The following is an 18,645-nucleotide window of genomic DNA, read 5'->3' on the forward strand; positions in this document are numbered from 1 at the left end:
CTCTCTCTCTCTCTCTCTCTCTCTCTCTCTCTCTCTCTCTCTCTCTCGTACGTAGGTAATACAGTTTTTTTTGAGAGCTGCTTTTGTGTGCAATTTTCAGCAATAATTGGTAATGAATTGAGTATAAGTTCAAGTAAAATTTAAATTTTAATAGGTGTTTGCGTGTATTGTGATCACCCACATCTACTGAAAATTATAAAGTAACGCGAAGTATCAATGTATATAACGGTCAAATTCGATTATTTTGACCTTTCTTTAAAAAAAATATCATTTTTCCTTTCAATATCATTGTGTTGTTCAGATAATACAGACGCTAATCATGAAACGGTCAAAATCGCATTTTCGACATTCATTACTTCTGTTATGTGATTTGAAGAAATCTGCTGCCAATGTCTATCAAACACTTTTAGAAACTTAAGGTAATGCTCAGCCGTCTTATCCCAATTGTCGGTTTTGGTTTCAACGGTTAGAAGGTGACGATTTTTAAGTCAATGACAAAGAATTATGAATTATAAGACTTACAGGACGAAACCCTAGCAATTATATGGCTGCCACACGCATTGACTGAAAACGCAAATTCGGCCAAGCGTTACAAGAGTTGTGAAAGGTACTCTGTTGCAGAAAGAATGGGAAGTTTTAATGCCGTCTGATTATCACTTGTTCAAATCGAAGCAGCATGGCTTGGCTAGCACGTGATTTTGAAGTGCGGAAGAAGTGTGAAAATGTATCGATGATTGGACCGCTGCCAAGCCAATATACTTCGTTCGACTCGGCACAAAGTGAGAGAAAATTTTTTGATTAACATACACTGTACCAATTTTTCTCAATGAAGGCCTTTTTCAAGTGAAACAATGACCAAAATACGTGCAATCACCTACCTCAAAAAATTTTTTTTTTTTAATTTTCGATTAAAACATCCAAAACGTATTAACAAATTTATATTTTGCTCAAAAAATAGTATTACCTCAAATTTTTTAAAACTTTTGACCAAGAAAGATGGTATTTGGGACCGTAGTACAATGTCTAAACATTTCTCTTTATTACCTTCTTTGGAAGATTTTTTTTAATTGGCACCGCTCTTACTTTATCCCCCGCAGATAGAATAGCACATTTTTCACTTTTCGCCTTGCAAAATCCTGGAGAAAAAGGCAAGAAAATGTATAATTCGATAACCAACGTCAATTTTCCAAAGTTTTAATTTCGTGGTAGAATAGTAGAAAATTTTCGAATTATGCTCAACCTCATATAACATGTACGTAACGGTTTCATCTAAAGCTTTATTAACAGAGTTTTGCTTGGAAGTGCCTTTAAATGAATACCTTTCATAAAGATATCCGTTCGGCCGTATTCTGAGCGCAATATTTGGGCAGTTTTCAGGAAACTTTCTATTATAATAACAAAATATAACACAACGGCATAAACAGAACATTTTTGAGAAACGTAGGAAAATAAAAAAGTGGACAAAAAATATGAGAAAAGATAATGTGCAGTACTTTTTTGCAACTTTGTGGAAATTAAACAAAGATAGTCAGTCCTATTGAAAAAAAAGTTCATTTTTTCCCATTAATTTATTTGTTCGTCAATCTCATTAAACTGCACGGAGGGATAGGAATTATTCTATTTTAAATAATATATTAACAATTTATCTTCAATTTGCTTCATATAATTTTGTGGTTCTCGTAAGCCCGCTTTAGCGCAAAATTGATATTGCAGAGACGATGATCAGCAAGCACAAATACTAGTTTGTTGTCGCCATTTTAATGATGGCAATGCCTTGTCTACTAAGACGTCTAAAACTTGATGTAGACGATCTGGTCTTTTATTAACTGAAAAGGACAGTTTAACACCCTCAGCACACATTAAAATACACGAGCATTGATTTATGTAACCAAGAATAGAATCACGAGCGGAAGGCTCAAATTGCTACCTTTTTAATTCTTTAGATGAAGTATCATTGCAAGTAATGCGCTGCACTTGGCTGCCATATAACAGCAAAACCATTTAACCAAGATAAGCGAAAAACCATATAATAATAAAGTATATCCCATCAAAAGCCACACTGAAATCAATGTAAATGACGTCAGTTTGCTGACCATTGGAAAACGCGTTGAAAATGTAATATGATAGTTCTAAAAAATTTGTTACGAGGTATCTACTTTAGATAAAACCATGTTTGACATAAGGATATAATAGTGTTAATTGAATTTGATAAACGGGTTGTCACCCAGCTTCCAGAAACCGTAGGTAAAGCACTAAATTTGGCCACAGGCTTGCAATTTTCTGTGTTGTTCTTACTATCATTTTTTAAATTAAGAAGAGTAAGACCACTTTCACGCGGCTTCGGCAATATATCAGTGGGCGTCCCAGCAGCAGCGGAGACTTATCCGCTTTGTATGAAAGCATTGTGGAGAGGTGAGAGATGGTGACGTCATACTTCAATTAATTTGCAATTTTCTGATATATTATTTATTTTATATATTTGCGAAAGTTGTGGATGTTTCCATCAATTCATATCACCTGCAATTATATCTATGGGCTTGATGTGTACACGCTTTTATAAAAGCTTAAATGGCATTTTTTTAATTTCAGTTTAATCTCAAGATTCTATCATCTACTTAAGTCTCCACATGCGCCATCTCTCACGAATTGCTTGAGTGTGTAAGGTATTTCAAAACTAAGTTGACTCTAATATGCGGGCAATAAAAATATCGAAAAATGTTTTCTCTCTCAAATGTCTAATGACTTTCATCAATTTTATGTTTTTCATATTGACAGTGCCCCAATTAATTGACTAAACAAAATATAGGGGAAAGGGATACGACGACGCATATTTGTAAGGGAACGCGTGAAAATAAATTTATTTATGGATAAAATAGGTATTACCAAAGGAACCGTCGGTTCTTACAACTTAAAGCCCCTGCAAGCCCAGGGACGTTCAACACGTAGAAACACCGCAAAATCTCCGAAACCAATCAAACTGGTCATTATACGCTTTCTTAAATCAATTTATTTTTATTTCGTCCATTAACGTATTCATTTCTATTTTCTTAAGGCGTTTGATAAAAACGGACAACCAAGCAAACCATTAGCAAATGCAGAATGCAATCGACCAGTCTTCTTATATTTACAGCCGAAAAATATATCGTACCCGAACGAAGATGACGTATCGGTAGATATACTTTTAGAGCATGCCAGTAATGCCATCTCCAAGCTATCTGATTGTTTTGCATTGGATCTGGTAATTCGGAAGAATACATTTGCATCCGAAAGACCAACATTCAGCATGACCATCAAGCAGGATTGCATTGAAGATATTATATCGTTCGGCGATACGCCAATTGTATTAACCGCTTATGAATATTGCTCTGAAGACGGTATGGAGGAAGAAAGTTTGGAGGAAAGCGGCCAAAACAGAACATTACAGGGACAGTTGGTGGCTCAAGGACATTTGGATATGCTGCAATTCTTTACAAAAAAACGTTGCAATTCTTCTATTGACGTGTTTTTATATCCTTTAGACCCATCCGATTATAGTAGAACATATAAAATAACCTTGGACGTATACTCGTTAATGCCTCTCATCAAGGATGTTCAGTTCTCAAATATAATCTATTTATCGTTCAAATCATTGTTTAACGTCGAGGCCGATCTTTTAGATAACTGCGATAATTTAGTTGCCAAATTTTCGTGGCAATCAAAAGTTCCCAATGCAAAGAACGAATACGAAAAAGAATTTATATGTAAATACACTGTATTCACTAAAACTATTATCAGCGACCAGAATTTGTACTACACGTGGGAAAGTCTAAAGAATTCTAATTTCAAAAAAGACCAGAGTATGGGCGTAGCTTCAGCTTTAACTTTAAATTTACATCAATTATTTGATAACATTTTGCGCACCGAAGGTGTCAATTTCGACCTCGACAGCATTGATATGGACAAGGATTATGCCCTCGTTTGCAATTCAATACATCGCTTCATTTTAACGAACCGTATGCACGTTGCCTTAGAAAAAGCCCTAGTCTGCGATAAGTATAAAATTATTATAGAAATGATTAATGAAAATCGGCCGAGAGAAATACTCTTGCAAGGTTTCATCGATCCTTCAATATTTTTATATCCCGAAGGTAAACTTAGCTGAAAAGAAAAATTAAGAATGAGAAATTAAAATAGATAATAATTTTTTACATTCACATTACTAATTGCTCATTCGCTGTTGCAATGAAATCACCATCTCCAGTAACTCCTCCTACCGCTGAAGCGAAAACTTCAAAAACTCTTAACGTTCGTGAACAAAAGCAGGAAATCGTGCCTGAAGTACAAGAGAAAACGACATTTGCACTTATTAAAATCTGCTTAAAAGCACCGATCACAGAGCCGGCTGAGGATTTGCTTGATGTTTACAACGTCATCGCGATGAAACGCGACATATTTAAAAATTGTTGGCTAAAAAAGCCATGTAAACCACGTTGTTCAACGAGCGCAGAGAAACAATACGCATATAGCTATAAGTCATTTGATGATGCAGTCTTAGAGCTAATAAAGTTCATCAGAATACATAATATATGCTCAATAAATGGCGACAAACATTTATACCGCGAGCAAGTCGGAGACATGGCTGATCGCATTTTACCTCTTATATCATGCGATTTTAATGTACGTCAACCAACTAACACTAACATGGAATTTATGGTATGTACATTAACTTACAACATGAACATTTTTCTTTACATATTCAGCGAATCAGAGACTGCGGTCTCTTTGATATGACACGCAGGGCATAAAAGAAATCGAGTCGTTCATAATCGTGTTTTCTTATATTAACTAAAGCTATTTATGTAGTCGCACGCAGCTGTTCGCTCGCACCCCCCTAAACTGCATCAAGTGATTGCTTTTAGCGCTTCATATATTCTTAAATATAATATTTTAAGTAAATATTTTCTACTTTTTTTTGCACATCGGTCAATAATTCCCGAGGCTAACAAACCGCATCTAGTCTGTAACAATGTATCCACTTTATTAGCCTCAGAATGTCCAATTCTCAAACGTAATCCATCAAAATCTCAGATCATTTCGATTACTTGTTTACGATTTGCATTAGCCAAAGTGACGCTGCGTTTGTTATTTTCAAAACAAAGGAAACATTTTGGAAATTTTCCTGAAATTCCAATGTTTGAATCAAAATTGTAGGTTTAAGAACTGTATCTGAAGATCCTCGAAATGCGCGGTTAAATTTTTTTTGAAAACTTGTTTAAAAAAAAAAATTAAAATATGGTGAAACTATCGTGGAGCTACGTAGAAGTTGACTTGCAGATTCAGGTTTTCGGAAGTGCTGAATTTTTGAACATTGACGGATAATAGGTTGATGCAAATGGAAAACTAAAGGAAAAACCTGGCTACTCTCTATACTTTTTGCCGATTGATCCTTCTATTCGAATATTAAGCCTAATGTGTACAGCGCGTTTTTCTAACGACTCATACCACCATGTGCCTCAAAGAAACGAAGTTGTTCATGATCGTTTACAACGCATCTGTGCCTCAAATTTTAGACCCATTATTTCCTAGGTAGATGATTCACCAAATTTCTTTCTGGTACCTTGACGCTGTGATCGTTCATCGCCGTAAAATTAGATCGTTAGAAAGTTGAAAAGTCACAATTTTCCAATGTGTTTCTGTCCAATTATATTCGTCCTCGATCGAATCTGCTATCTTACCTATCCTCCAAGCTCCTTTATTTGATGCTCACATCGCCGGGATTGCGGAGATAAAATTAATCAAACACATCGTGTGGTCCGCGATATCTAAGTTAGATCTAACACACTTCACTTGTCGCATTCTACTCTCCAAGTTCGTTTGTTTAATACTGAATCGATTGGAAAAACGAATCCACCAAATTGTGATGTGCATCCACCGCATTTATATTAGAACTAAGATATATTTATATCTTCATATTAATATATCTTCATGTGAGAAATGTACGGACAAATTTTCAACATTCTACCTTATTTACCTTATGAGAAGTAAGCAGAAAACATCAAAAATGTGAAAAAAATTAAAATTTGACCGCTTATAGCTTTGTGTAATCGCCGTCGATATTTTGCATTTTCATACTTTTGTCTTTAAATCTGTTGTAGTTCATAAGTGATACAATTGGTTCTATTTTTGAAAACAGAGGCCTCGGTTATATTGTACTGCGGTCGTGTCCTTTGTCCCCAAATTGTCCTATTTCCAATACCAACGTATGTGTAAGAACTTTCAACATCTCTTCCGGATTTGAAGGTTACTGCTTCATTATTGCGACCAAGACAATGCCTACCTTAGACAGACGGACAGACACACGGGTATACGGACAATGGGTTATACATATGCTTTATAGGGTCTAAAGAGCTTTCAAGGTGCAAACGTTTTGACAAAATAAATATATCCCTCATACTCAGGTAATCGATATAATATTGTAAGTCTTTGGTAATAAGCCAACTGACACGCTTTTAATGAACGTAGTGCTTTTACTTCTCCTTTGATTTCCTTTGAACGTCTAACATATATAATTTTATAATTAATTATGTAATTAATATAAAATTTGATGTAATTTTCCCTCCTTATTTTAAAGAACTTGATGACGAAGGTTTTCCACGAATTATCGGAGCGTTGCTACCGTTTAATCAAACGAGAGGCACGTTATAACATCGAACCCATATCTCTAACGCAGATAAATATCACAAGACTCTTGTACGAAGTCGAAAATGATGAAATGAATCAATATTTAACAGAAAAGGTCTAAATGGATAATTTTGATCTGATTTCGAATAATATCTTAATGTGCATTTTCCCTTTCAGTTGGAACAAACATGGGGCAATAATGACATGTATTTATTTTACAAATTCATATATGATTTAGAATTAAAGAATTATGATGCGGCAGAAGAGTATTTAAAAATCTCTGTATATGATGAAAATCTGGAGCTAATTATGTAAATTTAATGTTGGCAAAAACTTTTCAAATAACTTAGTTCAAATAATTTTAGAGATATTTGTGAACTATATTTGAATTATATAAAGAACACAATTGATACGAGCTTTGAAGGTGACATTGAGGAAACCCTGTTAATCGGTTTAATGCATTTTTGCGAAATGGCACATCCCAAATCTCCCGTAGGCTGGATGCTTCTGTACTGTGTATATAAAAAACATAATTATCGTCCGGGTATGGATTATGCTCGCTGGCACTACGAAAATCGTATAAACGTGCCATTTATCGAAATAAACAGCCTGCCGACATCCCGGTGGGAAATTTTTAATCACTTTGAACCGACACTACGAACTGAGAAAGCAAAATATTTTTGGAAAGCAATTACTTTCTTATTAAAACTAGGTTTATATATATTTGCCCAATGGATGTATGAGGACATTGCTGAACAATTGCCAAAAATTGAAAGGTATATTCTCGATGCAAGTTTCAAATTGGCTACTAATCAGGTAGAGGATTTCCGTATCGTGGAAACTATGCAAGTGGACAGTCCTATTAATGCAGCCGACTTGGTATGTTAATAACGTTTTCTTTCAAAATTTTATTTGAATAAATTTAACTTTCATTTAGCGTGCTTTCGTTGATCTGGTCAATGGCAATATAGAATATTTACGGAGTCCCAACAATTTGTCTTGGGTACATAATTACGCATCTATTTTCAATGTCGGGCGATTAGAAGACATTTCCCCGTTTCATTTGGGAATATTGCGCTACGCTTGTTATATGTTACGAGAAAAAGAATTTGAAACTGCGATATATGCATTCGATTTTGCTGACGATATTCCTGAAATCGTTAGATGCATAGGCAAAGCTAAAGCTTTCTATCATGTAAGCGTAACTTTAGTGTTAAAATATTCGTTGCTGTGATTTTATGTGCAATTCATGTTCAATAGCTGGACCGTTTAAGAGAAGCTGAACAACAATTCGCTTTAAGTACTACTTACAATATTTATTATCCGTCTGTGTGGGCCAATCTTGCTTTGATCAATTTGAGATTGGGTAAAAATTATGAAGCGTTAGAATGTTGGAAATATGCTCGATTGGTAACAAATATTTTTATTAACAACAATTCTGTCATATAGCAATAGTTAATTGTCTTTTAATTTCTTTTTTGCGATAGGACCCCAATATCGATGTTAGTGAAGATATTTTAGAGGAGCTGGATAAGATTAATCCGAAAAATATATTTTTATACGCGTCGCCTTAACCTAGAAACACATTTACATAATCACTTTATATTTATTAGAATAATAAACAAAATTATTCTTTTTATGGAAATATGAAACTAATCGAATAGCGATATTAATATTAATATAAAGAAATAAACGAGCTGCACAATCTACTATTAATGAATTGTTTACCTTTGAACAAGTGATGGGCTGAAATCGGTTGATAAAAATTATAGTCTAAGTTGTTGGTATGTTGTTAGCGTTATTAATGTATTAATTGGATATTACATAATACTAATTGGGTATATGACAAGTAATCACGCCTTTTTCATCAATTAGATGCCAGAAAGCGTGAGTGAAATGCTGAAAAAACTAAACTGAAGCATGCGAAGTGTCCTTATAGGACGTCCGATTGTTGTCTAGTGTCGTGCGATATAGCCTTCGCTTGTAAGGATCAGGGTAAACCGATAATCACAGTTCTTTTCTTTCTGTTGTTTATAAAAGGGGCAACATAGATAATAATCTCTGAAAACTATATTCAAAAAAAAAAAGAGGAGCGCGGACAAAAATGAAACGAAATGAATCGCTGAACAGGATAGATACATTTGTGTCGTGCATTACTGCATTGACGCAGTGCAAGTCGAGTAAAACATTAAACGGAATGAAGACGGAATGCGCTGCATCGACATTGTAAAGCCATCAACATAGCGACTACATGTCGGTCATCCGTCAATGCCCAAAGATTGAAATGGAATTTCGTGATACACTTTGTACACATTGCAACAAGAGACGAGCAAAATTTCTCCGCGACTTTGACTTTATGTACTATTTTAAGCAGATGCTTTATTACCGAGAAGCTAAATGCATTATGTCCAACGGAACCGTCAGTGGCATATATATAATATCCGTTGCTGTAATAAAAAAGAAGGTGTTTTTGATGATATTGCATCCAGCTTGACAGTCTTTGAAGGCTTTTTCATAATGCCCACGAAGAGTTAGGCTACCAAGAAATCGAAGAGATTATACCTGATTAACTTTAGTTTCTTTCATAAAGAGCCTAATTTCACGTTTAGAACTTTTCGCAAAATAAATAGTATCTGTTTTGCTAGGGTTAAAATATAAATTAAGACCAACACATGCACCGAAGGAAAGATTAGCTTTTATCCAGAGGTTATTCACTCCCACTGAAAAGGATAAATCCGCGGATACAACTAAGAAACCGTCTGCATATCAAGCAACTGCCTTGTGAAATACCACCGTACACTTCAACTTTGCCTGTGTCCACTACCAACACAGGCTCGAATAGAAACTGTAGTATCCACAGACATATATGAAGAGGAATTGACAAGTTTAAGAGAATTCTACTTTGCTTAATCAAGTTGACACAGTCATGTGCTTTGCTGATGCATAACAACCACATTACCGGCTGTGTTTAAACTAGCTATGAGAAAAGATTGTTCATTAACGCACATATGCGTAGATTTGATACGCACAAGAACGAGCTGGAATAACGTTCGCAGTTTTCAAGAAATCCAATAGTCTCTGCTTAACCATGAGGTTAATAATGTTTATGAATACAGATATTGGCGAAATGTGTCTGAAGTTGTTTAAATAATTTAAGTCGTCACCTGCGTTAGGAGCTGGAATAGATTTGGTACATCGCAAATCTAAGGGTGTAAAGTTAATAAACCAGCAGTTATTAACTGCAAACAACGGGAGAGTTAAGCTTCCTCCAGACAGTGCTCTGACCATCTCATACTTAACTCCATCACAGCCTGCAGCGCTAGCTCCCTATTTAGAATGTACAACATACATTAGCTCACGTAATGAGAAGAATGCATTGTTATAAAAGGAATTGTAATCTGATTGACACTTGCAATATAACTCCTGTAAATATCTAAGTATCCTTTACTATCATAGTCATTCCACAGAGCACAACCATCTAATTTTTGTCTAAAATATCGATGACCTGATGTAATTCCAGAAAAAAATCGGGTTGCCATTGCCACATAACTCTTTAATCGTGATAGCTCTATTTGTCCTTTTCGTCTTTTTAACTGCAGACCTCCATTTCGTCAGTGCTTTCATATATTCAATGAAGTTGGTTGGATCGGCATATTAACTCATTTTTTTTTCTCCTTGCAGCATGAAATTAGCGAAAGATCATTGACAGGGAAAAACTCCACCAAGGTTAGAACTCAATATCAGAAAAGTTGGTTCTAGCAGACTTGATCCCAGCCTGAAAAGCACTTTGAATTGATGATAAATCGAAAGGAAGATCAACTTTAGGCGAGCGGTCTATAAGGAATTTACGCGCAATAAAATTTTGCTTTTTTTCAAGGGAATTGGTGCAGGTGTGACTTTTGACTTTTGTCAATTGAGGCATTGGTCGTATTTCAGCTGAATGATGAATGAGTTGAATTAGAAAAACTTAGGTCCACGACTTTGCTCGCAATGCGACCATTCCAATTACAGTGAAAGGTAGTATTACCATTATTTAAAACATTAAGGCTGATGGCATATGCAAGGATCTTACCGTTGTTGGTCGAGAGCTAATCGCCATACGAGAAATGTCTAGCATTGAAATCTTAGGCTAGAATCACATTTTGTTCACCATCGAGAAAGTCACATAATCTCTGAATCGCAGCATGAAAAGCTTGTATATCAACACTGGTTTGAAAGCAGCATGATGCTATGAAAAGATTCAGTTTAAGATTCATGGTTTTGATGATAACAACGTCAACGGCCGAATTGCAGGGAATACGTTTGAAACGTCTTTCTTAACTAGTATAGACACAAACGTCAGGAATTGAAAGGAAAACATATGAAATTGTTTACAAGTCAAACAGAACAACGTCACCATAGCCATCATCTCGGCGTTTGGTAGCTGAAGTATAGTTGGAAACTTTAACTTAAAAAAAACTGTCATCTTTCAGAAGAACTTCACTTAAGATGCAAAAATTAATATTATTCGAGCTCAAGTAAAAATCCAAAAATGATAAGGTACACTTTGCATATCGTAGTGTAAAAAAGGGATCATATTTTAAAAGAAAGCGGAATCCCAGAGGATTTACTCGTAGTAGTAAGCACTTGATCGAGAGCGAGAATTAGCACAATAAGTAATTTTTTCTTCAAATTCCTTAACGAGATTCTAAGGGATCGTGGACAGATCGCAGAGATTTATCTATCAAGTTCCGAAGAACGCAGATTGTTGCTCGAAATCATTTGCTGAGATCTGGTTATGGACGACTTTGGGGCTGAACTGGAGACTTGAGGGTAGGAAATAGAAGACTTTCGTGTTTAACGACCGCATTAAATTGTTTCTTTATTAGAATCTCATTACGATTGTCATTATTATTCGTGACCAAAATGGCAGGTTCCCCAATGAAGGCAAGTTCTCATCGTAGGAATTATCATCTAGACATTGAGTGTAATTTGAAGAAATTTTCTCTTTCACTTCTTCGTAGGAAAAGTTTTTAATAGTCCTAATCTTGTTAAGCGTTAACTCCCGTTCTCTGTTCGAGCGTTGCACAATTTTCGGTAAACTTAGAAGGCTTTACACAATTAACGCACATGCGCTCCTTGGATTTGCAAAACTTAGAAACGTGCTCATACCTACCACACTTAAAACATTGTTTTAAGGTGGATACAAAGTAGGGAATACCGGGGTTCCAAAAATTAAACTTAATCGGCTTAGAGAAGGCTTTCTCTTTGAAACCAATTTTAATACTCGTTGTGGAAATAAAATCATGCATGTTGCCATGATACTTTCTACGAAGCCTAACAACAGACTTAATTTGCATATTGAAGGCCGCGTTTTTAATAATCTCATTTACATCATACTCAATAGGGACATTACGAATAAGTTCTAATCTCTTCGTGAAAGATCTCAGAATTTCTTTTAAAAATCATTACTTTTGTACACTACACCATTTGTGGTACAGGGTATATTAACTTATGGCAATAGACAAAACGGGTTAAGATATGCCGACCTTTTGGTATGCCAATCGATTCAGAATCATAATCTGAATTGATCTGAGCCTGTCTGCCCGCCTGTTGTCCATTTAAATTTTTGATCCAGTTGCTGGTCGCAAATTTTTAACATATTTTGATAACATCTCGTGCAGGGACGTGTTTTCAGCCAAGCACGAACGCTATTGAAAATGGTTCGACACAGTTCACTTTTTCAACCACTCCCCATGTAACGCCCTATTCTGAAAAGTCTTTATGCGGATAAAAAATGCGGTTTTCAAAATTTCCCAGCAAAAGTAGTAGTATTTGGGCCTTCTAAAGTGGTATGGAAACTTTGGATCGGCTAGGGCAATTTTTAAACGCCCTCTCATAAAACGAAAACTGAAATTCAGACGACAAAAAGATATAATTTTCAATGCTTCATGAAGAAAATTACATCATAACAGTAACTTAACATGAAAAAAATTAACTCTCATCTCGACCTGTTTTTACATCCCACCGAATGTAAGAATTTCAAGAAAATTGACCCTTCATAGGGCGGAAAAACCTAATTTTTAATATGTTGTAATAGAAATTAACCCATAAAGTAAAACCTGCCTCCATCTTTTAACCCCTTGGGCACAACCATTCCAACGGAAGCCAAGACTCCATTTGCAAAGAGTTCTAATTTTTAATACACAGTTCTATACTAGAATATTCCTACAAAAACAGGGTATAATTTTTTTGTTCAATAGCAAAAATAAAAATTGTATTAGATAATTTGATTTGGGGTATTTAATAGTCGACCTAGCTCGATTATAACGTTTCCACTTGTTTTTGATTAATTGATTGCTTTAGAAGAAGAAGAAGAAGAAAAATAAATTTATCCCTGGCTCTTTAAGAAGCAGGAGCATAAAATATACGATAGAATTTTTGCTTTTTTAATATTTTTATATATTTAACACTTTTGTACTATTTTTTTTTATGTTAATTATTATTATTATTCATTTAGGACAAATTCACTAAAAATTTACCTTACAACGAAAACAATGGAAGTTCCGAAAGGGGATTACGAGTTTCATTTGCTAATTGCGGACCGGAAGTCAAGGGTAACGAAGAAGCAAAGCAGGCGGCTGAAAAGCTTGGCGCAATTGTCGGAGCCCTTGCAAGTTGTGAAGGTATTTTCATCTTTGCTACGTTGTGACCAGCTTATAACATCGGTTTTAATTTAATACATAATATATGTTCAGGTTTTTCCTCCAAAACCTGCCCGTGTTTTCCTATACATACAACCACAGAATATAAAATATGAAAGAGCGAAAAGTATATCAGTTAGCATATCTTTGGAGCACGAAATTAACACTCTCACGAAGTTAACAGATTTTTATAAGGAAGATAATGAAATTCATATGGATACATTTTGGGAGGAAAAACCAACGTTTACGTTAACTATTAAACAGGATGATTTGGCCGACATTGAAAAATTCACTGAATCACCTATGAAATTGATTCTTTACGAAAATGTGCTATCAGATCCTAACGAAGTTGATTTTGCTGATACAAAGGAAAAAGTACCTGTTAAAAAAGCTACGGCCTACGGTCACGTAGATTTGATTGAATTTTTTGAAAAAAAACGTTCGCATACATCTGTAGAGACATTCTTATACCCTTTGGATGTTTCCTGGGCTAGCGATAGTTGTAAAATAACTTGGAAAATATACACATTAATGCCAATCATGCGAGAAGTTAGGCTTTCAAACGTCATCTTCATTGGGCTTACATCATTATTTAATATCGAGGATAGCATTTTGGACAATTGCGACGACTTGGTAGCTAAGCTTTCGTTTCAGTCAAGAGATCTTAACGAAAGGGGAACATATGAAAAAATATTTATTTGTAAATATACAGTCTTTACTAAACAAATTATTAGTGAACAAAACACATTTTATAAGTGGGAAAAATTAAAAGATCCTGAGATTGAAAATTACGCAAGCTTGGGCATTTATTCCGGCATAAAGTTCTCGATAGGTAATTTATTTACAAATCTATTACGCACCGAGAATGTTGATTTCAACTTCGAAGGCATCGACATAGACCAAGATTATGCTCTTGTTTGCAATTCGACGCATCGTTTCATTTTGACAGACAAATGGCATATTGATCTGGAAAAACATCTGGCCTGTGACAAATACGAAATAATTGTAGAAATCTACAAAGAATCGGACCCAGAGGCAATACTTTTGCAAGGCTTTATTGATTTATCCATATTTATGTATCCTGGAGGTAAGAGTGATTACAAACGTTTTAATATAAGATTCAGCATAAATGTTAATACAATTTTTCATCATCCTTACAGTCATCAATTGCTCATTCGCTGTTGAATTGAAACCACCGATGAGAGCATCTTTGACTATGTCAAGATATTCGAAATCTTGGGGAAATCAAAAAAGTGTTTACAGCGAAAACTATTTAGATGGCATAGTTAAGAAAACAACATTTACTGTTATAAGTGTTTGCACGAAATTACCAATTACAGAGCCAGCAGAGGATTTAAATGAGACCTATAACAATTATAAAGTGCAATGTGATATTTTTAAAGATTGTTGGAAACGTGAGGTCAAGAAAAAAACAGTTTCTTTGTCTGAAGAGAGGACATGCGAAGAGAAATATAAATCATTCGATGACCAGATACTAAGGCTAATACGTCACATGGCTGAAAATAACACGTTGTCAAGGCCCGACAACAACAACAAATCATTCTTTTGTACGCAGATCACAAACATTGTTAATCGCATCTTGCCGCTTATAGCGTGCGATTTTAATGTACGTTATCCGACGAAGACAAACGCAGAGTTTGTGGTACGTATGCTTTCTTATTAAATAACTTATTATTATCATAAAATTGTAAGAGTTTACTGAAAAGTTGTACTGATATCTTCTAAATTAAAAACAAAATTTCGCTTTTTTCTTGTCGTTTTGGATAACGAAACTGTGTACATCCTTCACTTGTTTTACTTTTTCTTTCAGGATTTAATGACAATCGTGTTTCGCGAATTGACGAAGCGTTGTTCCGGTCTGGTTCAAGAGGCTCTGAAAGATTTATTGTTTCGAGACACTATTGCTGGCAACGATATGCAAAGCCTCCTCATACGAGAAATGGATTTTGCTAAATTATTATACCACATGGGTAATAAGGAAATGAGTCAATACTTATTCGATATGGTTTGTATTTAATATTAATTATAAGGAAATTGTTTATAAACTTTGCGTTAATATATGTGATAAGTAATTATAGATAGCCTTAACAAATGGCGCCACTAGGTCCGATATTTTATGAACAATTTTTCACGGTTCTCCCATTTATCTGTTACATAATGACGGCTAGACTAGAATACAGAATTTTGAGCAAAGCGGATTCTTAATCTTGACTACTTGTAGGCACTGTTGAAATGGTTGCCTGCAAGTTTAGTGAGAAATATCAACCCGATAGGGTGCGCGAGGGACATCTGTAAGGTCTTCTGAAAATCTCGTTTTCACACTTAAGAAAAACGAATTTGTGCTTCGATTACGCTATGACCAAGTGGGAGTGCCCTTCCGAATCGAAAGTGTACCGTTTATGCATATTCTAAATCAGGATTTTAAATGCACTTGGTATTAAACGAAATTCGCCTGAATGTGAAAAATATAATAATACTTCTGAACTAGGGATTTGACAATTTTTTTAATAATATCAGCGTAGCGAATAGAATGGGTAGCTAAAAAAGGTCGCTAAAACGGATTGTAATTTTCGTTTTCGCGTGAGAGTTGCTTTGCGAGTCTTACGACATAACAAAAATGTCCGATTTTTGTAATTGCCTAATTTTCAGCTGGACAAGAAGTACAATCGTTACGCGTTATATCGATTTTATGTATTTCTCTATAATGTCGAAATGGAAAATTTTGAGTTGGCGAGACAATATCTAAACAGACCTTGGCAGGAGAGGTACGAGGATGGCGGCATATCCGTCACGTAAGTTTTGCGTTTAATGCTCGTTACATTTTTCAAAAAAAATAATTCAAAATAAATTAGAAACCTTTGCGAAATTTATTTGGATTATATGGAAGATATAAATAGCGTGGATGGCGAAAATAACGCAGCAGAGAATCTATTAAATGCTTTAACCCATTACTGTGAAGAAGTGCAACCAAAAATTCCAATTGGTTGGATGATTTTATATTGTATCTATAAGAAGCATGATTATCGACCAGGCATGAGCTATGCTCGTTGGAAATATGAAAATGTCATGGAAAACTTATTTTTTAAAATTGAATACATACCGAAAAGTCGTTGGCAAATATTTAATAACTTTCAACCAAAATTAGGAACGGAAAGACAAACGTATTTTTGGAAAGCGTGTGAAGCCCTTCTACAATTGGGTCTATATCATTTTGCATGGTTATTATTTGAAGAAATTGCCGATGAGCTGGAGGAAGTTGAAAGATATATTCTGAATACAAGTTTTAAATTGGCCGTGAATCTTATTAAATCAAAATTCATAACACGAAGCTTTTCATCCGCAGCAAAATCATCAGACGAACTGGTAAACTTGTTAAGTACAGTTAGTATCTAACAATTACCGTTTATCTCTTATTCGCTTAGAAAGCGTTTATGTGTCTTGTCAATGGCAATATTGAATATTATCGTCAGCCCAATGGTTCAGCTGCTATGAGTCATTATGGCGCCATTCTCGATATCAAGAATGCAAGGAGGGATTCCAGATTTCAGTTAGGTATACTACGTTACGCCTATCGTATGTTAGAAGAGAAAGAATTTGATGAAGCCTTGGAAGCCTTTCAATTTGCAAGCACAAGCGATGCTGATGAATTAATTGCGAATATAGGCAAAGCTAAAGCCTTATATTTTGTAAGCGTAGGCTAAGCAGCATGCAATCTTTTTGTTTTTTTTTTTAATTTTTATTTTTCGGAATCCGTAGTTAAATCATTTGGAAGAAGCCGAACTATATTTTGCTGAAGCCACTCGCTTTACAATCTATTTACCTAACACCTGGGCTTACCTCGCTTTGATAAATTTAAGATTAGGAGAAAATTATAAGGCGCTGCTGTGTTGGGAATATGCCCACTTGGTAAACTGCATCCAATGTACTTTCTTTGATTTTTAACTTTTCGCTTAATTTTTCATGTTTTAGGAGCCGGATGTCCTTATTCACGAAGAAATATTAAACGAATTGGCTAACGTGGACATAGAAGATATATCATTATACATAGACACTAAGGAACCGCATTTTTCATAACAAATTAAAAGTGAGAACCGAGCAAATAGTAAAAAGTGCATTTTGTCTTTTAAAGGGAAAAACTAAGTAAATCGTAGAAACTTAATTGTTTTTACTTTGAACACTTCAAAAGGCTTCATCTTACATTAAAATCTGAAAAAAATTAAGAACAATTTCAACTATTCTTCTGAAAATGAGACGTAAATGCGTAAATGTAAAACAAAATAAACATAAAAACTGCGCAAAGTACCTCGGACACACAGATACTACAAGACAGCGTTTTCATATTCTAACAACTCATTTTACGCGCTAAATGGTCTGTCAGAACAATCTTTACATAGTTTTTTAAATATATGTATCCATTCTGAGAGCCGTTGCATTTCCGTCGTTGAAACGCTCATAATGTTAATTAGCGTTTCGTCGTTTCTGTCGCTTTGTATCAAATAATGTATTCCGAAGCAAAAATCGCAACAAATCTTTCCAATATCAATTTCGGGCTAAAGTGGTGGTGGTGGGGGGCGCTTGAAGTGGTTTGAAAAGTCGTCCGATTGAAATCACTTGCAACAAGTTGTGTTCTCAGGCCAAAATAAGAGAGACAAACGATCCGACAAGGTTAAATCAATTCCGAAACTGATTACGAAATGACCAGTGTAATAAAAAAGATCTCAAGTTGTTCTCAGTGTTGCATGCGTCCGCACAAACTTAGTACATTCTTATACAATAAGTGTTGCAGAGTATGAAGTAAAGAATTTTAACATAATATTTCACATCCACAGCGGTCTATCAAATTATCTAATAAATTAGTTGAGCACAAATGAAACGTATCTTTGCTTATTTTCCAAAAAATTGCATAAGAACCATAGCAAATCTTTTTTCTTCCATTTTATTTGTACTCTTTTTCAGTCTTTAAAGATATTCTGTTTAACCGTTGCACTGGATGTTTTTTGCAGTCGCCAAGAACGTACTAAAAGTTGACAAAACCCGTTTTACAAGTATTCGAGATAAACATAAGATTAATCATCTAACAGCGATCGCAGAATATGGGCGTAAATAATGTATTAGTGATGCTGCTCAGAATAGGGCTGTTAGATGGATAGTTCTCAGAGTTCACAACTTAAGTTTTTCTTGTTTTCAGTTTACCGCGTACACTTGCGCTCTATCTACAATTTAAACTCTATCCATAAATTGTTGTGAACCGACAGGCAAGCTATCAAAAAGTTGACATGAA

The 18,645-nt window shown here is 34.9% G+C and overlaps 2 protein-coding genes across 2 annotated transcripts; both read left to right on the top strand.

Annotated features, from left to right (window-relative positions):
- Positions 1-2,863: 2,863 nt before the first annotated feature.
- LOC119633008 lies at positions 2,864-8,234 on the top strand. The gene is made up of 10 exons (XM_038026195.1): positions 2,864-2,980; positions 3,053-4,127; positions 4,241-4,692; positions 6,611-6,775; positions 6,838-6,971; positions 7,026-7,237; positions 7,373-7,539; positions 7,598-7,855; positions 7,921-8,070; positions 8,148-8,234. The coding sequence occupies exons 1-10, from the start codon at positions 2,864-2,866 to the stop codon at positions 8,232-8,234; spliced, it is 2,817 nt and encodes a 938-aa protein (XP_037882123.1).
- Positions 8,235-11,565: 3,331 nt separating this feature from the next.
- Positions 11,566-17,438, top strand: LOC119633010. Its single transcript, XM_038026196.1, has 10 exons — positions 11,566-11,586; positions 13,160-13,312; positions 13,398-14,430; positions 14,504-15,006; positions 15,175-15,369; positions 16,014-16,156; positions 16,217-16,727; positions 16,787-17,050; positions 17,121-17,270; positions 17,334-17,438. The coding sequence occupies exons 1-10, from the start codon at positions 11,566-11,568 to the stop codon at positions 17,436-17,438; spliced, it is 3,078 nt and encodes a 1,025-aa protein (XP_037882124.1).
- The last annotated feature ends 1,207 nt before the right edge of the window (positions 17,439-18,645 follow it).

The sequence above is a fragment of the Glossina fuscipes genome, unplaced genomic scaffold (assembly GCF_014805625.2).
Source record: "Glossina fuscipes isolate IAEA_lab_2018 unplaced genomic scaffold, Yale_Gfus_2 2, whole genome shotgun sequence".
In the NCBI taxonomy this organism is placed as follows: domain Eukaryota; kingdom Metazoa; phylum Arthropoda; class Insecta; order Diptera; family Glossinidae; genus Glossina; species Glossina fuscipes.